This window comes from Aethalodelphis obliquidens, unplaced genomic scaffold (assembly GCF_003676395.1).
Source record: "Aethalodelphis obliquidens isolate GAN/ISIS:26980383/991018 unplaced genomic scaffold, ASM367639v1 scaffold11, whole genome shotgun sequence".
In the NCBI taxonomy this organism is placed as follows: domain Eukaryota; kingdom Metazoa; phylum Chordata; class Mammalia; order Artiodactyla; family Delphinidae; genus Aethalodelphis; species Aethalodelphis obliquidens.
The window spans coordinates 31,613,486-31,636,477 of record NW_020837955.1 but is presented as its reverse complement, the minus strand read 5'-3'; the positions used below and the strand labels follow the sequence as shown (position 1 = coordinate 31,636,477).

Genomic DNA, 22,992 nt, shown 5'->3' with positions numbered 1-22,992 from the left:
CCGCCCAAACAATAAAACCAAAACCAACAAGATCAAAAGAATTTCCTAGTAATCTAAATGACTGTTGGGATAAAATGAAACACTCTCTAATAGAAGATGTCATAATCAAAATTCATTACAATGTTATCCCACACAATATGCAGCATAAAATCTTAAACACTGAGGTGTATACATATAATAAAATACTTGGTACGCTGAATGACTGAACTGCCGTTATATGCAACACAGGTGAATCTAAAAGACATTGTCTGAGGCCAGAATCAAGTGAGTACACACTGTATAATTCAGTTATATAAAGTTCAAGTGCAGGCAAAACTAATCTACAGTAAAAAAATAAAATAAAATAATCAAAACAGTGTTTACCTGAGGCAGAGACAGGGGTGGGACTAAGAACTGACTGCAAGGAGACATGGGAAACTCTCAGGAATGATGAAATTGTTCTATCCCTTCCTTTGAGTGGTAGTTACATGGGTGTTTACCTTTGTTAAAATTCATCAAACTGTTCACTTAAAAACTGCATTTTATTGTATGTGAATTACATCTCAAAAATTGATTTAAATTTAAAGAAAAAAAACAACAGCAAAGAAAAATATAGAACCATGTTTTATATAGCAACACTGAGTTTTTCATGCAAGTCAGAGAAGAATTTTTTACTTAGAAAAAACAGGTACATTTATTGAAGTCTTTATAAGTTGATTTACACTGCCTTGAAAGAAGTGATTGTTAAATTTTAGGAACTTTGGAAGCCAGCTGTTAAACTATTGTTAGCTCAAAATTGGCCATGGTAGAAGTCTTTGCAACACACTACAAATCAGGCCTCCCCAAACCCACTCCCACCCCAAGAGCTGGTTTATTAGCACACGACTGGATTTATGATTTATATTAAAATAAAGATCTGCTTTGCATGTCATGTCTAGAGTTATGGTCAATAAACAAAGCAAACTTTCCAAAATATAGCTCTAGAAAGATTACTTGTAATAATGGAGACTAACAATACCTCCTTCCCTGCTCCCCTTTTCATCTTAACACCACTACTCCCAAGCAATGATTTCAACTCTTTTGGCTGTTTACTTTTGGATTTGCCTTCATGTCACTAAATGATACGCTCATGCTGCTACTTATTTTTTCAGTTTTGGCATTATCTACTGATTTCCCAATACGGAAGATATGAATTTAGTCTTCTTTTCCACAAAACGCCTGCCACCATCAAAAACACATTTCACACCACTCCCATCCTTGCAACATTGTGTTATACTTTTAGTTAGATCAATATTCAGTATTTACACTAATATGGTTATGAAAATATCCACAGATGATCTGTCTAGTATTATGATTAGTATTACTTTTCCTTCCTTGCACAACTTTTTGTTTTCCCTGGAGTTAGTGATATCCTTGCAGTTTGCTTCTTTCATTTGCTTAGTTTTCTATGCACTTATCACTGATTTATACCAAAAAATTTATCCCAATTGTTTAAAACTTCTCTCAATAGTTCCAACATATCAGGTATTCTAGCAATTTAATCTTCTTGGAAACATCTCTCTGGAGGCTGCTCTCATTTGGATTGACTGCTCTCTAGGCTGGTACATAGTTATGATTCCGGAATTTACCTTCCCCATATCTGTGAGATTCTCATCACCTCTCTTGTGAATTGTTAAACCAACTGTTGGATTGTTCATCCAAGTATCGCTGTTGTTGTTCCTTAAGCACAAGGACCATATCTTAGTCACCTATGCCACAACTATCATGATATCCTGATAGTAGGTGCTAATTTTTCACTTTAAAATATAGGGAGACATAGTCAAACTGACTGTATGTAAAGGATAAGAAGGTTATACTTATTTGGACATTTTAATTTAGAGTTGACAAAAGCACCGAGAATATGTCCCTACTAATGTAATTTATAAAATATTTTGAGAAAGAGGAAAGTAACTCAAAGCAAATCCGTTTGTGTAAGAAATATGCTATATGAGTACATACTATGTGTCAGGCATTGTCTGAGGCACTGGGGAGATTGCAGTGAACAAGAGACAAAAATCCCCTACATTCTAGTCGGAACGATAGATGGTGAATATGACAGAATTCATAAATAAGTAAAATATATCAGATAAGTGCTAAGAGATAAATAAAGCAGAAAAGAAAGACAGGAAGTATCAGGGAGCCTACACCAGGGCAGTAGCCATGGTATAATGAGGAGAGGTTCCAGATTCTGCATATATTTTGAAGGTACAAACAACAGGATTTGCTGATGGATTGGACACATGAAGTATTGTAAAATATTCAACTATTAGGATATTCTTGGAGTCAACAGACATTCAGCCCAATTTCCCTTCATCAACAGCACTGCACTAGGAAATACTCCAATCACTTAATTCATGAAACAACATGAATTCTGACATCATGAATTCTATAGATGTTAAATGATAAGGCGATAGGAATTTTTAAGTAAAGCTTTAAAGGAAACACATACCTGGTGATAAAACTGATTGGCAGGTCAATTACCAAAGATCCTAAGTAGAATGACTTCACTTTATTTGATGGACCAATAATTCATGAATGAATATTTGAAGACTAAAGACAAAGACTAAATAATCAAGATTAACACATCCAGAAGTTATATAAATAATCAACAACTTAAACTAACATCAACTTTTCATGTGGTCTCAGGGTGAAAGTCTGTTACTTATATTTTTTAATTCAAAAATAAAGAAAATGTGTTGATTATCCAATAAGGCTCTTTTAAGTTTAGCAAAAGTAAAAACAGTACTGTAATGTTACTGAAATTTCACTTTTATGTCCCTTAAACTTTATATTTTCTCAAGGGTACATGTGACACTAATTTGAAAATAAGCATCAAATACATGGTATTTGAAAATTATGTATGGAGCAATTGGAAAATATATAGAGAGAGAAATTTTAAATTTATACTTACATAAATGGGGAAGGAAGGAGGGAAGAAGGAAAGGGAGGAAGGGTCACTCTTACAATTTTATCATCTTGTTCAAGGTGGTACCACAGAAATCCAGCAGATGGCACTCATACATTTTTCTAAATATGATGCTGAATTAAAAACAGAATTGTTTAAACTTTGTATTTCAGACAAGAAAGACCGAATAAATCACAGTTGAAAGCAAACACATTTCAAAATTTTCTATTACCATGGAGAAATAATGCTTTTAAGCTACTCTAATGCACATTCATGGCTTGCAAGCAACTTACAATTTTCACTTCCTATTCTAGCAGCTGGTGGAAAGTAAGCATTCATAATCATTACCTGCCAATCAACAGCTTGGTAATAGAAAGCTGTAAGTTGCCATTGAGAGACTCACGAACTTTTCCCATGATGGAATATGGGATCATTATTTTCTTCCAGTCTCTTTTCAATGCTTTTATTGGTTATTCTATATAGATGGGTTCTGAAATTAGGAAACATTATTACTACCATTTTCAACTAAGTAAACAGAGGCTCAGAAAGAGTAAGAAAATTAGGGGATATGGTAACTCAACCAAGAAAGAGAATCAAAAATAAATGAACCCAGTTTCTTTAACTGGATAATCAATAAATCCTCAATTAATAAATATGGGTTAAATGAACAAGTTAATTCAAGTCATACTTCAACGCACATTTATTGAACACTTCCTGTATGCTGACACTGTTCCAGGCTCTGAAAAAAAGTGGTGCGTAAGACAAATAATATCCCTGCTCTCATGGAACTTGTGGTTTAGTAGTGATAAATAGAAACAAACAAACAAGAAAGAGATCAGAAATCACAAATAGTATGAAGAGAATTAAACCAGAGTGTGCGATAATGTGAATACTTTAGACTGACTGTTTAAAGGAAGGCTTCTCCCAGGAGGTGACATTTCAGCTGACACCTGGACCACCGGAACAGACAGCCATACAAAGATCAGGAGGAGGAGCGTCCCAGACAGAGGGAACACAGCTTCCAAAATGATCCCAAGGCCAGAGTGAGTCGGGCCTATTTGGGGAGCAGAAAGAACGGCAGTGCGGCTAGAGAGGAAAGTGCAAGGAGGAGAGCATATGGCGTGAGTTCCAAGAGGTAGCTAGGAGCCAGGATGAATGGATGCAAGAATGGATGGAAGGAACAACAGATAGGGAAAAGAAAGAAATAAGAAGAGGGCTACTTTCACGTTAATCAGAGATTCTTTTACATGTTGATCTTTCTGGAAGTTCTCCATTAGTCCATATTCCTGCCTTAGCAGGTACTGAAAAAATGAATATAACTCTTATTATTTGATATTTTAAGAAGATGCCATCCCTCAGGTTACCACCTTAAATTATCAATGACCACAGGGTAGCACTGAAAAAAAAATCTGCAGAAAATGTAAAGTAGGGTGAATAGGTATTAATTTCAAGAGATACCCAGAAGGTGAATTTTCAATAGTACTTGATTTGAGTCTGTTTTGTACTGATTTGCCTCTTTCTTCTCATGGAGTGTAAAGGATATTCTTAATTAATTCAAGATTCATTCACTGATTCTGATTAATCCATGTTTTCTGGTACCAAAAGAGTGATTTAAATAATTCTCAAATTTCTCTTATCTTCTAATATTTACCTGCTGTGTAAAAGTTTATTGTAAGCATATTTTCAAAAGCAATGTATTTTTAAGATTTTTGGAACTGAAGCCCAAGCAATTAAACAGTAAATAAAGAGCCCCACTGCCCTCTGTGACCTCACACAAACCAGATCATTAATCAAAATCTCAGTTCTTCCTGAAAAAAACTGGGATATATGCTTGGTCTCCAACTAGAATCTCAATAGAGATCTTTGATTTTATTGGATAAAAATATTTTTATAAATATAACCTTCATTTTATAAATTTTAATTGGCACCAGATTTTAGAGGTGACGTTACGCTGACTCTATGATTGCTCTCATGTCACCCATGCCCAACCAGGAGCTTCTTTGTCTAAAGTCACGAAAGCTGCCAACATCATGTCATGGTGGTTTGAATTTACACCTTCTCTCAGCAATCACAAAGCCCTATCCAGAAATATTTATTAGTAATTGCATTTGTATCTATTAAACGTAGATTGAGAGGATTTTATTTTAACAAGATTTTATTTACCAACTAATTAGAATGACAATTTATTACAAGTATGACAATAATTAACCTAGAATTAACAGAATAGTACAGCTTTTCTGGTTGTAAGAAAAAAATAAAATCATTTTTCTCCCCCGCTATGGGCCTCATTTTGCACAGCTACTTATATCAGTCATTGTTATTAATTTCACATTTTTATTTACTCTTTATTTTCCTAGACATTTGAATTCTGCTGCTGTCAATTTCACAAAGGTCTTTTAAAGATAAATTCGCTATGTACCAAAGGCAGTTGTTTAAATGAGCATTCGGTTCTGACAGCTTTGCTCTTGATACTTTTCATAGCAGCAGCCAGGAGAGCATTTTACCATCAGTCATGGTTTTCTTTGTTATGCTTTCTTTTTTTCCTCCAATCAAAGTAAATATGTTCTTACAAACAGCATTACCCTAAAAAATTTTCCTCATGTTTAGTGAATGTGACCCTCGGTACAATGAATAACAACAAAGCAATGAAATCCCTATTTTCCCTAAGAGACAAGACAGTTATCACATTATTTCATTCATATATTAGTCACTGCTGTCTCAGTATTATTCTTTTGTCAAACGTCAAGTTAATAAGAAAATAAAGCTTCTTCACTGGTATGATGATTTTATCGTTAACAGGCCAAGCAAAAACTTATTTAAACTTGAAAACACAATGTTTAGAAAGCACAAATGCAACTAATTATTCATTTCCTACCTCCAACATTTTCAAAGATAACTTCATTCTTCCCATTCTTCCATTAAAAGAAAAATCTGTTCTTAAAAACTCCAAGACCTAATCCCTGCTTCAGGCTAATGACAAAAAATATTTTTCATTTTTAGTTCACATCTTGAAAAAAATTCCCTTGACAGAAAATGCTCTGAACTAGACTCTGAAAGGCAAATGTATTTGCTTCATTTAAGTTTTTCAGGATGACAAAGGAGAGAAGAGGAGTCAAGAAGAAACATGAAAGTTGAACTAAAATAATCTGCTTCAAATACTAAAATATTTTTTAGTATAATGAACAACTTTAAATATCAAATTTCATACTATAAATAAATATTTGAATGACAGAACACCTTACCCTTCTATTCCCAGGATTAAAAACCATATCATATTTATTTCTAATCATGTCACTGAACTGCTACTGTTTTCTGAACTGCAAATAAATGACATATTCATAACAATGTGACACAGTTATGTATGACTGATTGGTATGAAATAGAAAGGGACTTTGTCCTCAGCATAGATTAGAACAGGGCCTGTCTAGTGCATGCTGTCTGTATATCTGCAGCTACTGATTGCCCTTCTGGTAAAAGACTCAATAGATTTTTCTTAGCATAATTTCTACTCTACAATAAATTACCAAATCTCAATTGACTCTGTTTTAGAGTCATTTCTAGATTCCAATTCATTACAATACAATGACTTCAAACTTATCTTGGACTTTAAGAATCTCATCATGGTTTTACACGTTTCAAGAGAAAAAAGATAGGCAGACAATGTGCTCCTCAATTTTTGTTTCTTTTACAGAAGAAAACACTACTATTGATAAAACAGTGAGTACTTTAGAAATCTTCCTGACTGTACACACTTTAAAACTTTTCCTCTTCTTTGCTTTTTCCTCCCATTTCAATAATTAGGCCAGGGAATAAAGAAAGGAATTTCCAGTCCAGTGGTCATGCTCTACATCCTATCATTTTGTTGCTGTCTTTCCCCTAGCCAAATAGCTCCATTAATCAGCAGGAAAAATACGCAGCAAACTATCTATACATCCTAGTATTATCCCCAGTGGAAGGCTGATAATTAGGAAGTTGCTTCTGAAAGAACTTCCATTAGAGTAAAGAACTATGGTGGCATGCCAGGAACCTCAGAGATGTATCAGTGTTACTCTGGGTTAGTTAGGCTTTGGTTATAACTAAGAATAGGGAAAATTTAGTGAATTTATTTAATGAATGAGCATTAATTTAAAAATTGCCTTTTTATATAGCCAAAGTCTTACTTCCAGAGTAAAGTCAGTCTGAGACACAATTTTACTTAGATAATTTCAGTTATTTTTCCTACTTAAGAGTTGTATGAATTACGAATTCTTGAAAAAACTAAAAGCAGAGCTAATCTGCTGGTATACTGACAGTGTAGGTTCGTACACTGCAATTTCTATTGATTGTTGTATTTCCTTTTTTCAGTGAACTTGTGCCTTTGATTACATTGATTCTAATAGTCCCAGTTATTTTGGTTGGTATTACACGGGCAGTGCACTGTATTACTCTACCATGCAGTGCCAAAACAATCATTCGATTGTTTGAAAAAAAATAGTTTAAATCCTAAAATACGCATTTTAAGCGTTTTGAAATAATGAAAAAATACGTTATGAACCTCCCATTTTGTCTCAAATTCAATTCATATGAATTCTGATTCATTACTGAATATTAATCTAGATATTCTATATGATGTGAAGACATGACAAGACTGTTATATCAGTAAGAGTTTATTCTGCATATATGCCATTGCGTGTTAGTTGTGCAAATAACTGGCAGATCTCTAATTCACATTGATATTTTAGCTACAAAACCAATAATGAACAAAAATTACTGTGAAAAAGGCTTTACATGTAAACTTAGCCTGCGTATTAATGTGATACACATTTAATAATAAACATTCCGAAGACTTAGAACTTAGAATGTGGTTAGATAAATGGACTAAACTAAGACAGAACTGAAGTCATGACTAATTCCAGTAACCATTTCCCACTCTGCATTTGCATATAAAACAGACTGCAATTCTCTGGTACCATTCATTTTTTTTCTTCTTAAGCAAAAGTAATTTACTCTTAAATATTTAAAGAATCAAAATAAAAATAACTTTTGAAAATACAAATTATTTAAACAGATGGCAATTGGTACACATCTCAAAGGAGAGTTTTAACTTTGCTACTTTTTAAAAAAATAAGGATGTAAAGCAACCTATACAAAAAGCTATGCCCTAATAAGACTTGATTTGAAACAAGACTACCTTAACATTAATAGATCTAAGACATTTGTAAACATCTCATATTTGATATTAAACTAATTCAACTAGAATCATAAAAGAAAACATTTGCACTCAGAACTTTAAGTTATATCCTTAAAGTAGCTTTTGTTCCCCTCCCCCGCCTACCACAATTTAGGGCCTTGTTGAATAGTTTCAATATACTTTTTTAAGAAACAGGTGAAAATACACCTTTCTTCCTAGTTAGGACTGCTAACAGCAGAAAGGCATGTGATGTTGGAAATTTGGTGGCAATATCATGATCGATCCAAACATAAGTACACTGTTTTCAGCTGCAATATTTTAGGCCACCAGCAAAAATGAATCCTGATGGCCATAAGGAGACTATGTACCTCCCCGAGTGGATGACTTACTTCATTCTAACCAACACTGGCATTAGGAAGAAAACTGGCAGGCACAAAGTGCTGGAAAGTGGCTGCAGGTGTCCCAGACTTAAATCTGTAGACACATTTAGAGAAAAGTGGAGAAAACTGGCTTCTGTAGATGAAAGGCCTCAGAAGGCCTCTGTCAAAAGACATCTTATGATTACAGAAGGATTAAAATGAAAGTAAGCATCTTTGTTGGTGCAAATGGCACTGACGAAATTGGGTCAATAATCTGAGCTTTTCTTCCTACACTTGATTGGATCTGAGGTAGACTGCAACAAAGAATGAACAACATCAGAAAGTATAGATCAGCTTAAGGGTCGGGGGGGAATAACGAGCCTGAGAACACAATATCTGTTTCTCCTTTTTTCTTCCTTTAGAAATAAAATCAAACCACATAAAAACCCTTAAGTTTCAGCAGGTAACAAGACCAAAAACTTACTTTTTTTAAGTGCTAATATATCAATTCTAGATATCAACAACTTTGAACATTTTAAACCTCACGTTTTCCGCAAGAAATGGGTATCATTCATGTATCTACCACAAAGATTTGATACTAAGATGCTTGATCAAATCTTAGATAGCTGATCACTTCTCTACAAGTTTTTAGTTTCCTGAAGATCTTTCTGTGCCAGTGTCTGAAATGAAAACATACAATTATTCATGAGAGAAATGAAATTCTTAATAAAAGAATTACATAAAATTCATGTAAATTTAGCACAACAATAACTGGGCATTTCTAAATTTTACTATTGAAAGTTTTTCTAAATATATAAATCCTATAAAATATAAATCCTAACATACCTATTGGATAATCTTAAATAAGAAAATATTTCCAGAAAATAAATATGGAAGAAAATATAGTGTATTAAATTAAAACTATATTTTAACATACTTTAAAGCTAGCTATATATGTCTTCTATTAAAATAGAGCATGACAAATACTGTGTTCATTTTATAAACAACCAAAGTAAGAGGTTAAAAGCAATCTGAAGTGCTCCCACACAATCTGAAAATAAGTTTCCAATAACTGAATCCAAAGTTCTGGCAATCATAAAAATTTGTAATAAGAAAGTTTTAGGATCAAATATAATCAAAGTATAATTTATGCCTATCAAAAACAAAAAGCTTTTAAGCATTATGATAGTTAAACTTCTTCAGTGCATTAATCCTCTAATAACAGTTTCAGTCAAGGGGATGTTGTGAGGTCAGGTTTGAATTTTTTTTAACTTAGTTTGAAATTGTACATCTTCTCTTTATATATTGATATAACTTGCCTTATGCAGCATCTAAATCTCCAAGACTCAAAACATTTCACAGATTTATATCGTGGCCTTAGTTTTGTTTGTTGTTGCTGTTTTGGTTTTTATTTATTTATTTATTTTTGGCTGCGTTGGGTCTTTGTTGCTGTGCGTGGGCTTTCTCTAGTTGTGGCGAGCGGGGGCTACTCTTCCTTGCGGTGAGCGAGCTTCCCATTGCTGTGGCTTCTCTTGTTGCAGAGCATGGGCTCTAGGTGCACGAGCTTTAGTAGTTGTGGCACGTGGGCTCAATAGTTGTGGCTCGCGGGCTCTAGAGCGGAGGCTCAGTAGTTGTGGCGCACGGGCTTAGCTGCTCCGCAGAATGGGGGAATCTTTCCAGACCAGGGCTCAAACCCGTGTCCCCTGCATTGGCGGGTGGATTCTTAACCACTGCGCCACCAGGGAAGCCCTGTTTTGTTCTTTTGTATCTAGTGCAAATCCATGTGAAGGGCACAATACTAATTCAGTGAGATGTATTCCAGTAAAACCATTCTTACCAGTAAGTAAAAACGAGTGCTGAACAAAAGTTAAACCAATCAATTATGGCTTACCAACTGCAAAAATTCTATTTCTGTCTGGAGAGCATCATAAACACTTTGCATGTCATCTTCCTTATAAAGTTCTAATTCTTTTTTAAGTCTGTTTTAAAGGAAAAATTCACTCAATTAGTTCATTAGTAAACTTTTATAATAATTCTTTATTACATGAATAGTGCCAGATTTGCAGCTTCTATTATTGGAATTTCAAGTTAACACTAAAGAATTTGGAAAGAAATTTTAATTCTCTATAATTCTATAAGGAACCAGCCATTAAAATTAGTCTAGGAAAGATAACTGGAGGAACAAGAATTTGAAAGAAGAAATAAAGCTATCTCGTTTTTCAGGTAATTTGAAAACATACTTGGAAAACCCATGAATCAGTGTTAAAACCAACTCAAACAATAAAATAATTCAGTAGGGTGACAAGATACAAAATTAGCAAACAAAAATAAGTAGCCTTCATTGTCACCAGCAATAATTAACATGACTTTTTCATGGAATAGGACATCATAAAAATGTTAACTATCCCCAGTTAAATAAAACTTAATTTGACCCTAATAAAAATACTAACACTTTTTTCCGCTGGTGCTAGGTGAATTTGATTCTAAAGTTCATATGAAAAAAGAAAAAGAACATTCTAGAAAAGCCCTTGTATTTTTTTTTTCCAAGAAAGCCCTGAAAAAAGAGAAAACAAAGAAAGGTGACTAGCCCTGTGAGATATTAAATCATACCATTAATCCTTTATAATTAAAAGAGTGCAGTAGTGGCATATAAATAGAGCAGTGGAACACAGAAGACAGAAATAGCTTAAAAGGGACAAGTGGACATTTAGCATATGCTAAAGGAGCTTCCTCAAACCACTGTAAAAGACTGACTTTTTAATAAGCTGTGTTAGAAAAACCGGATAGCTATGTGCTATGTGGCTATAGATGGATTGTCAAAGCTAAAATTGGCTCTGTATCTCATAGCATACACCAAAATATACTCTAACTGGATCAAAGATTTAAGTGTAAAAAATGAAACTATCTAAGGACAAAGTGAAAGAATAGGGAAATTCCTTTATAAGCTGGTTGTGGCCAAGAACTTTCTCACTATGGCTCAAAATATAAATGAAAAATGAGTACTCAATTCAATTACATTTAAAAAATTGCATAGCAAAACACATGAGTAAAGTCAAAAGATGACAATCTGAGAGAAAATACTTGCCACATACATCACAGATAAAAGTGTAATCTCTCTAATATGTAAAGGGGCTTTATAATCAAGGGGAAAAAAGACCAAAACTCTGATTAAAAAATGGGGGAAAGTCATAAACAGTCACTTCACAGAAAAAAGTATAAAAATCATCCCTAAACATTTGAAAAGTGCTTAATATTACTCGTGATAAAAATATGGTCAATTTCACTCATAATAAAGACTTGAAAATTTACTACACAGGTATATAATTTCTCATCTATCAGATTGGTAAAACTCCAAAAACTTGATAACACACTTTCTTCATAAGGTTGTGGATAAACAGCTGTACTCAGACATTGATGGGGGAATTTAAAATGGTTAAACTTCGAAGGAGGAGAATTTGGCAGTATATAACAAAACTACATTTATATTTTCCTTTTGACAGTTATTGTTGCATTATTTGACAGCATTATTTGACAGTTATTGTTGCATTATTATTTGTAATCACAAAATATTGTCAACAACCTGTGTCCATTCTTATGAGACTGGTTGAATAAACTACAGCACATCCATATAATGGAGTATTATACAGTATAAAAAGAATGAAGATAAAGATGAAAAGAAACACAAAGGATAAACCAGTAACTAGTGAAAATGGTCACCTACAGCATGAGTGAAAATGGGGTGGAATAGATATGGAATGAAATGAAACTCCTCTGGGTATATCTTTTTTATATACTTCTGACTTTTGAATCTTGATGATTATTTACATATTTGACAAATAAAATTAAATAAATAAAGTTGAGGAAAAGACCATAAAGTTTAACACAAAATAACAGTTGAGTTAAACACAAACAGAAACAAATAAACCTGTTTTTCAAATTTATAATCACAGATTAAAAAAAAGAATTAATTCAAGTAATTTTCAAACATAGTAGTCTATAACCCTCAGTGGGATATGTTGTAAGGCAATAAGAATTATAAAGGAATCTTACATTTTATTTACTACTTTTATTGTTAGTGAAGGTACACAGCTAGTAATTCTAAAATTATTTTACAAGATTGTAAGAAATGGATAATTACATTGATGTTGTTAAGAACCAGAGTTTTCACTAGAAGAAAGAAGATATACAAAGAAAATGGAGGGAAGAGGGAAAAAAACCCCTGTGATTTTGGATGTGAATGGAAGGGATCAGTATAAAAAAAATCATGATTTAAAAAAATGATATTTTTATTTCTGTCCATTTAAAGTATTCAGAAGCAATGACACCCAGTAGTAACGAGCACATCTAGCATGCTAATCTTAGTTTCTAAAACCAGTACCAACTAAAAGATACCAGGACTCCTTGAAATAATTGGTCCCAGGGCTGAGGTAGGTATTATAATATACAAGATGAGCCTAGAATATTCTGTTGTACAAGAAGGAAGGAAAGTGACCAAAAACTGATGGGAAAATGTCAAAAGACACAAAAATTTAGTTCAAGCGACTGCCTCTAGCCAAATCTGGGACAATTTGAGCACCAAAAATAGTGACAATAATGTACTATAACACATGAAATAAAAAAGAAATCCATGAATCCATAGAAAATCTTAAAAAGGAGAAATTAAAAGGATGGGGTAAGAGGAAGGGGAACTTCTGTCTTTTTTCCCCCAGAATTTTACTAGCTAATAAAACACCATCAATGTGACATCTATGACTAACTTAACTGGATGACCTTTTCACTGAAGAGGCAACAGCACTGATTTACTACTTCATATAAATGCATTTAGAGTCTCTCAGTAGCAGGTGTATATTAACTTTTGTGCTGTTTCCATTGCAAACATGCTGTTCACAAAACCACTCTATCTTCAAATGTTCAGAAAGAAAATCCCATGCTATTGACTTTGTAGCTTCATTTCTGAAACAAACTTCCTGCTGTATTAAACAAGCATAAACATTGGTTATAAAAAGTGTAAAACCATTCTAAGAAGAAGTGTTGTAGGTAAAAAAATGCCTGAAATGTTTCAAGTTGTCTGGTATGTTACTATTGCAGTAAATAAAAAGTCATGATGAAGAAATGTATTTTGGTGACCCTGGTGTTGAGTAATAATAAAAAATAATAGGTGTTGGGAGTTTGAAGTGGTCCAGTATATACTGCTATTCTTGCCTACCTGAATTCTGCCCATCTGAGAAATAAGGAAGGTCAAGATGTCAAGTTTGCTACTAATATAGCAGTGACTGGAGAATGTGGCTTATATCTGCATGCAAAGGATTTACTAACACTGAACCCCAGAATTAGACTAATGTAACTCACACCATTAGAGACAGAATTGGATGCCACAAGCTTTCTTTCATGGAGTCCTATCACTGTAAAACTTAAGGGATAGAGGAGCAGAGTGGAATATACACTCTGAGGCAGGCCATACTCCAGAGAGATAAGGAAAAGAAAGCTGGGCTTCGGTTTATCCTTCCAAACTCACCAGACTGAATCACTCCTCTCCACCATAGAATAAGAAAGAAGGAGTTCTGGGGGGGACAACAAGGAGGGTTAAACCAGTAAAGCTTTTTCTTCATGGAAGAAAAAAACCAGGAGTGGAAAGAAGAATTCCATGGGGCTATCTCAGGGGTTAATATATACCATGTCTTTGCAAATAACACTGAAAAAAGATGAGGAACTTTTATCTTCTTTGTAGTAAAAATAAAATATGTAGACTCAATCACTGGAACAAATATTTATTAAACACTAAGTACCCTGGACTATGTTAGATTCAGACACTGATAGAAAAATGAAGAAGTAGTAGAGGGAGTTCCCAGTTAAGTGGGAGAGACTGATACACATAAATATCATAGAATATGATCAATGATATAACAGAATTATAAACATATTCTCTATGAACACAGAGAAAGGAACAGTAGAGGAACGCTTTCATAATTTATTATGTTTATTCCTTCATTTATTTATTCAATACCCACTATATGCCAACCTCTGTACCAAGGTATTAGACCATGAGTATACAATGGTAAACAAAGTAGACAAGATCTTTCCCCTAACTGAGCACATGATGACATAGACATACATAAAATGAAGCACATAAATATGTAATTACAAAATGGAATCTGTGCTATCAAGGAAAAAATCCAGTGTGTTATTAGGAAAAACAACAGGTTATAAAATTTAGATCACAGGGATCCTTCTCTGAGGAAATATTTCAACTGAGATCTAAAGGATAGGGCATGTCCCACCAGGTAGGAGACAAGCAGGCAAGGGGCAAACAGATAACTTGAGGGAAAGAAAGGCATAGATAAAGGTCTTAGGTGGAAGAAAGCTCGGAGTGCTTTAAGGAGCAGAGTGAGAAGGGGACCATGGTTGAAAATAACATCAGGGAGGTGGTCATATACCATATTGTGATGAGTCTTGGACTTTAGGTTTTATTATGTTCATTATGAAGCCACTGATGATTTTAGTAAGGGGGCTGACACAATTCAATTTATAATGCAATGAAGGTTGCAAGAGTGGATGACGGGAAAGCAGAGAGAGATTGTTACTGTGATCCAGGTGAGAGAGAGTAGTGGCTAGAACTAGGATGGTAGCCATGGAGAGAGAAGTGGAAGGATTCAAGAAATATTTTGGAGGTAAAAGCAACAAAACTTGGTGATGGACGGGGGTAGGGTGAGAATGATGAGATTTCTGAACACATCAAACATGCCTGCTACATTTTGGGTTTACTCAGGAAAAATTACATGTGAGCTAGGCCTTGAAGACTAAATCAGATTTTTAACTAATAGAGAAAAAAGAGAAAGATACAGAGGTGTGAAGTCCTGTGGCATATTTGGAATTCCACAAATAGTATTCTGATGCGCTAGTAGAATAGAGTATGTGATAGAAATGCAGGGAGATAGCACAGATTACGTTTTTGTTTGTTTAATCAGGACAGCATCACTTCAGATCTATTTCTATGTTTATATTAAATTCTTGGGAATTCAGAACTGGAGCTTAGGAAGGAGGGATTAGTGACAAAGATTTGGAAATTATCTATGGATGATAACTAAAACTTTAGACCAGATGAGATAACCCATGGAGAGTACAAAGTAAGAAAACAATCAATGACTAACCTTTAGGGAGCCTCTGCACTTAAAGGACAGGCAGGAGAAAAAAATGAGAAAGAAGCCTGAAAGGCATGAAATTCCCATGGATAATATGAAATAAAAATGAAATCATAAGTAATTATACAATTATAATTATGTCTAATAATTATAGAGCATTTACTGTGTACCAAGCACTGTTGTAAGGGCTTTATATATATTAAGACATTTAATTGTTGCTATAGTCTTGTGAGGTAGGGCCATTATTAACCTCATTTTATAGATGTAGAGAATGAGGCATAGACAAGTTAAATTGCTTGTCCAAGGTCACTAACCTAGTAAATAGCAGAGGTGGGATTCAAAGGTGTTTGTAATCTTAACCTCTATGCTTTCTGCCTCTCGAGACCCTGAGATTTCTGTCCTCCCTGGACTACATGAAAAAACTAGCTTGGTATGTTATACAACCCTCAGAGACGCTTCTTAGAAATTAACACAACCTCTGGTTTAGGTATTAATCATAGTAATATTCTATAAGTTAGTTGCTTTAACATGTGTTAATTACTGAGCCCACACTCTTCACATTAGAATCTTTTAAATAAACAAACATCTTGTAATTTATAAATAGGGGAAGATTACTTAAAGCAGAGACCATTAAACTGTTGTGAATATAAAGTACTGGTTCTAAGATGTAAAACAGATAGCTAGTGGGAAGCAGCCGCATAGCACAGGGAAATCAGCTCCCTGCTCTGTAACCACCTAGAGGAGTGGGACAGAGAGGGTGGGAGGGAGATGTAAGAGGGAGGAGATATGGTGATATATGTATATGTATAGCTGATTCACTTTGTTATAAAGCAGAAACTAACACACCATTGTAAAGCAGTTATACTCTAATAAAGGTGTTAAAAAAATAAAGTACTAGTTCTCTCCATTAATGGATGGCATTAAGTTAGAGTCCAACAAGCAACCTGGACATGACAGATTAACTTTATAAAAACATAATCATTACAAAAGAATTTCAATAATATAGACAGAATAAAATATGCATCAAAATTTTCTAATTACAAAAAGTAGAAACAATAAGTTCATAGAGATGAAGTTTTAATTTTTTGTAATTAATTTTTTGTAACTTTTTGTAACCCAGTAATTGCTTTCTTACTGGTTAAAGTTTAATAAAAGTAGAAGTACAATTTTAATAACTTTAAAATAAAACTGGTTCTGAACTGGGGACAATTTTGCCCACCCGTCTCTGCCCAGGGGGCACTGAGCAATATCTGGAGTCATTGTTGGTTTGTCACAACTGGGGGTGGGTGGCGCTACTGGCATCTGGTTGGTAGAGGCCAGGAATGCTGATAAACATCTTATCCTGCATAGGACAGCTCTCCCACAACAAAGAATATCCTGACCCAAAATCTCAACAGTGCCAAGGCTGAGAAACCCTGCTTAAAAATAGCATCTATACCAAGAGTAGTTAAACTTGAAAATTTAAGATAAAGGCAATTACTATAGAATTCAGTATACATTTGAACACACAGATGAAAAAGATTATTCTATTCCAAAAGTTAGGGATTAAACCAACTTAAGTTTGGCCTTAATGATGTTCAGTAAATGTCATATCATTTTTTGCCATCATTAGCTCCTTGTTATTGCGCTAATTATAAGACTGATGGCCCTCTTTTCAAAAATCTTTACACTTAGTATTTTGACTCTGCTCTTCACACTTGAAATAACTTTTATGGAACATACCGGAAGGGAAACTAAGCTACACATATTAAAGAATTTAAAGTGGGAATTGATAAATATTGGCATTTCATTCAATAACTGCTAAGATGCAAAGAACGGACTAGGTATATTGATTGATGTTTCTTTCTATCCAAATTTCCTTTGTCACCATCTGTGAAGGAAAAGCTCTGTCTAACAAACTTTGTGTGCTTAATTTTAATCCAGGGCAAATTTTTATGATTGAGTGATAAACAAAACTGGAGTTCATATTGGAAGCCCCTTTACTACTAACTATAATGATACCAGTGGGCATTACCATTTTTAAAAGTGTAAAAAAAATCAATGAGCAGACTGTCACTACAGAAACTCATTCTGCATCAAACATAGCACCCAAGAGATTGATATTTCATGCTTATAAAACTTAACATAAAATTAAATTGCAGATATTTTCTCACAATCTACTAAAATTATGGCCTAAGGCAATACACTGCTAATATGAAGCATTTGTTCAGCTCTAGTGGACTTATTTCCTATATGATTTATGTGAAAGAAGTCTTCATTTGCCTCTTTGTAGATCTGGCAATGAGGTTTCTGTTTCTTACATTAAATGTAGAAAGTATAGGAAGTTCTTTAAAATTAAGCCAGCAAATATAACACTGAATTATTAATAAATAACAGTGAAATTAATAAACTGGGGGGGGGTCCTCCTTTGGTATATAATTATGTCATTTCAAACCTCAGCCATTCTTTCATTATCCAAATGCATTAAAAAAATCTAAATATTCCGTACAGAAAATACATTTTCAATCTTTAGGCCCCAAACCAGAGTGACAGATTTCAAGTAAAACAGTAGACTGTGGTTTTTTCCCCTGAAATCTAGAAGGACCAAAAATAATTTCACTCCAGAAAGTTAGGGATAATAAAAAAGAGAGTTGTGGAAACAATACTATATCTTAATCTGTTAGGATATGAATAACTCTGAGACCATGAGGTATATGAAAAGATAAAATTGATTTCAACCTTATCAACCTGATGCATCGTGAAACTTATGTGTAGCACTTTCTAGCCAGTAAAGTGTTTGCTTATTAGTATGTTTCAGAATACACATAGAAGGAAATAATTTCTTAAACAAACTTTAAAAAAAAAAGCAACTGTGTGTTTAGTTTTATGCTGCAATCTACTTGACAACTTGGAAAATTATCAGATTTTATACCAAAGTATAATAGGCAATTCTTACCTTAAGCATTCAGCATCATTTTGAGGCTTTTCACTGATTTTTATTTTTTCTGCCTCTAGGTACTTGGTAGTACAAACGGCTTCCTTTTTTTTATCTTCAAAACCTAAACAATTTAAGAAAATTCTTACAATCTTTAAAAAATTAAACATAAAGGTTATCTTTATGCATTCATAAGAACAATACTCAATTTTGGTGCTTCATGTAAAATATATGTACTAGTGATTTTTATTTTTCTACTTTAATATAGCAATTAAAGGCACACACAAAAAAGATCTTAACAAAGTTTGTGACATTAAAAATACCAGATCTAACACTGATCAGTTCAGTGCTTTACCTATTCATTTTTTACATCAATAGCAGCACTACATCCCAATAGGTGAATACATTTTGAAAGGATAATACTACCCTATAGTAGATATATAACAATATTCATCAGCAAAATAAACTAACTCATAAAGGTAATACCTTTAAGCTCTCTCTGCAAAGTAAATAATTCTTGTATCAATTCACTCTTTTGTTTTTGAAGTTCATTTAACTGGCCACTATCATGTTCCGCTGACTTCATTTCTAGAAACAAATAGACAAAAACCAAAAAACATATTTTAACTATTTTAAGTTTTGCTTTATGTATGTCAGGAATGATTAAGTTCTTCTTGTGTAGTAAAAATTTAAGCAGTATATGGTCAATTTTCAGTCCCAACAGCTTCCCTTGGCCACATAGGAACTGTTTCTTAATAAACTGACCAGGATTATTTAAGCAACAACTGGATACAAAAGAACAAGTTAGTTGAAGGTTAGACTGCTGAATGAGAATTCAAAATAGTGTCATATTACTAAGTAAAACGAGCTTCCCAATGAAGTTAGAAAACTCTACTCACTTTTTGGTTACCATGAACAATGCTGCTATGAACATTCATGTACAAGTTCTTACGTGGACATATGGTTTCAATTATCTTGAAATACCAGGGAGTGGAATTGTGGGTCATAGGGTAACTCTAGGTGTAACATTTTGAGAAACTGTCAAACTGTTTTCCAAAGTAGTTGTATAATTGTACATTTCTACCAGCAATGTATGAGGTTTCCAATTTCTCCACAGCCTATCCAACACTCTTATCTACTCGTTTATTATAGCCAGGCTAGTGGCATCTCATTGTGGTTTTGATTTGCATTTTCCTAATTATTTTGAACGTCTTTCATGTGTGGCTATTTGTATGCCTTTTTTGGATAAATGCCTTTTTAAATACTTTGTCCATTAAAAAAACTGGGTTATTTTTCTTTTTACTGTTTAGTTGTAAGAGTTCTTTATATATTCTGGATGCTAGTCCCTTATTAGATACATGATTTGCCAATATTTTCTACAATTCTGTGGGTTGTCTTTTCACTTTTTTGATAGTGTCCTTTGAAACTCGAGTTTTAATTTTGATGAAGTCCAATTTATCTATTCTTTTGTTGCTTGTGAATACCTAGAAAACCATTTCCTAATCCTAAATTATGAAGATTTACAACTGTGTTTTATTCTAAGAGTTTTATATTTTTAGCTCTTACATTTAGGTCTGTGATCTGTTTTTTTTTTTTTTTCCTGTGATCTGTTTTGATTTAGTTTTTGTGTACAGTATGAGGTAGATGTCCACATTCATTCTTTTGCATGGGGATATCCAGTTATCCTAGCACCTTTATTTAAAAAGACTATTCTTTTGCAAATGGTCTTGGCATATGTGTAAAAATCAAGTGACCATAAATGTATGGGTTTATTTTTGGATTCTCAATTATATCCCCTTGATCTATATGCCCATACTCATACCAGCACCTCACTGTCTTGATTACAGCAGCTCTGTTCTAAGTTTGAAATCAGAAGTGTGAGTCTTCCAATTCTGTTCTTTTTCAAGTTTGTTTTGACTCTTATTGGTCCTTTGCATTTCTATGAATTTTAGGGTCAGATTGCAAAAAGCCAGCTAGAATATTTGATAGGGGTTGTATTGAATCTGTAGATCACATTTAGGAGTATTGCCATCTTAACAATATTAGATCTTCCAATCCATCAACTTGGGATGGATTGGAAGATCCATCCCAAGTTGGATTTCCATTTATTTAGGTCTTCTTTAATTTCCTTCAACAATGATTTTTGTAGTCTTGAACTTTTTTTAAGTGTATTCCTAAGTATTTTACTTTTTGATTGTAAATTGAATGTTCTTTAATTCAACTTACAAATTGTTCATGTTAGTATATAGAAATATAATTGATTTGTATATATTAATCTAATATCCTGCAACCTTGAACTTGTTTATTAGCTCAAATAGTTTTCCGGTGGGTTCCTTAGGATTTCTATACACAAGATCATGTTATCTTCAAATAGAGAGTTTTACTTCTTCCTTTCTAGCCTAGATGTCTTTTATTTCTTTTTCTTGCCTGATTGCCCAGGCTAAAATCTCTAGCAAAATGTTGAACAGAAGTAGTAGGAGTGGATATTTGTATTTTCCCAATCTTAGGTGAGGAATTTTCATTCTTTCATCATTAATAGCATTCACCATGGGTTTTTCATAGATACACTTTATCAGGTTGAGAATGGTCCCTTCAATGTCTACTGTATTGAATTTTTTTTTAAAACCATGGAAGGGTGTTGAATATTGTCAAATGATTTTTCTGAATCTTTGATTATTTTTATTTCTTTTTTCTCTTCATTATATTCATGGTCTTGAGTATATTTATAAGAACAATTTAAAAAGTCTTTCTCTGCTAATTGCATTATCTCTATGATTTCTAGAGATGTTTCTATTGACCTTATTTCCTCCTTGCTATGAGTTATAATTGGCTGTGTTCACTATTTTCTTGAATGTTTGAATTTTGATCTCTTCCTTTAAAGCATGCTGATGCTTGTTATTTAGCAGGCAGTTAGGTAACATGATTAGGTCCAAACCTTGCTTTTAAGATTTTTTTTAAAAGAGTGTGTCCAGAAGAGCCTTAAGTCTAAGGCTAATTTAATCTTGCTATTAAGGCAGGACTCTTCTGTTTAATGAGATCTTTCTATTCTGACAGGATGGAACATGAATGTCTCCCAGTCCTGTGTGAGCTCTTAGAACTGTCGACCTTATGACTCCTCAGCAGTTTTTCTTCACTCAGCCTAGTGGCTTTCCTGTACGTATGCACAGAGTAATATATAGCCAAAGGCTCAAAGCAACCTCTATGAAGATTTCTGGAGGTTTTTGTCTGTGTAGTTCTTTCCTCTCAAGTACATTGTCCCGAAAATTTCAGCTAACTCAGCCTCCCTGAACTCCAATCTTTGTATCCTCAACTCAATCAGACCACTCTGCTTGCTTAAGTTCCCCCTCTCAGTCCTGCTGTCAAAGAATTGCATCCAGGTAAAAAGCTAGGGTAATCATACCTCATGTGTTTCCCTTCTCTCAGTAATCATAGTCTTGAACAGTCTCTTTTCCTCAATATGTAAAAATAGTTTTTAATATATTTTCTTCAGTTCTAGCTGTTTGTGTTGTGCTCCTTCCTGATTATAAGTGAAAGTTCTCCACATACTATTTAAATTATCCTTTTACTTGTCTATCTCCCATAGTAGACCATAAGCTCCTTAAAAACAGGAGCTTTCGGGCTTCCCTGTGGCGCAGGGGTTGAGAGTCCACCTGCTGATGCAGGGGACACGGGTTCGTTCCCCGGTCCGGGAAGATCCCACATGCCACGGAGCAGCTAGGCCTGTGAGCCATGGCCGCTGAGCCTGTGTGTCCGGAGCCTGTGCTCCGCAACGGGAGAGGCCACAACAGTGAGAGGCCCGCGTACCGCAAAAAAAAAAAAAAAAAACAGGAGCTTTCATTTATCTTTAAACTCCAATTCTTGTACAGTGCTTGTCATATATATACAGAACACATAGCATGTGCTCAAGAGAGTGTGCTGAACTGAACTCAAATAAATCATATAATTGAATTAAAAATTTTTATTATCCATGTTTTTGTCAATAAATTTAAAATGAACAGTTCTTTGAAAAAAATTAATAAACTCACATTTATGCTTCTGCTCCTTTAATAAATGAATATTTAAAATATAAACATAACTACATGCTAATAATTAAGAGAAGTATTCCAGGATACCATTACAATCTTTAAGAGATTTAAAAAGTGAAACTATATTTTATTCATTATTAACTGATTTATCAGACATTCTATGATATGATTTATGATTTAAAATATCTTTGTAAAACTTGGCCAAGAGTGATAGAGAAATTTTGGACTTAAACATTCTTGAGGTAGAGAATGTATTATTTTTCTTAGTCCTAACTCTCTAGGCTAAATGGAGAAGGCATGGTTCCAGGACCGTTTCTTCCCTCCCAAAAAATAAGACAAGTGCATCAATTCCTATGACACTTACACAACAGAAAGAATGAACACAATGTTTGTGGTAATAACTTTTTTCCCACTTTTCTACTGCCTCATTTTTTTTTTTTTTTTTTTTTTTTTTTTTTTTTT

General features: G+C 33.7%; 1 protein-coding gene across 1 annotated transcript in view; it reads right to left on the bottom strand.

Moving 5' to 3' along the window:
• Positions 1 to 8,904: 8,904 nt before the first annotated feature.
• CCDC172 (coiled-coil domain containing 172) overlaps positions 8,905 to 22,992 on the bottom strand; it is a 41,965-nt gene continuing 27,877 nt past the window's right edge. The window contains exons 5-8 of the mRNA XM_027113123.1: positions 18,992 to 19,093; positions 18,527 to 18,629; positions 10,344 to 10,431; positions 8,905 to 9,132 (exon numbers count right to left, since the gene is read on the bottom strand). Coding sequence (XP_026968924.1) covers positions 9,091 to 9,132; positions 10,344 to 10,431; positions 18,527 to 18,629; positions 18,992 to 19,093 — 335 coding nt within the window. The 3' untranslated portion in view covers positions 8,905 to 9,090. The remainder of the gene's footprint in view (positions 9,133 to 10,343; positions 10,432 to 18,526; positions 18,630 to 18,991; positions 19,094 to 22,992) is intronic.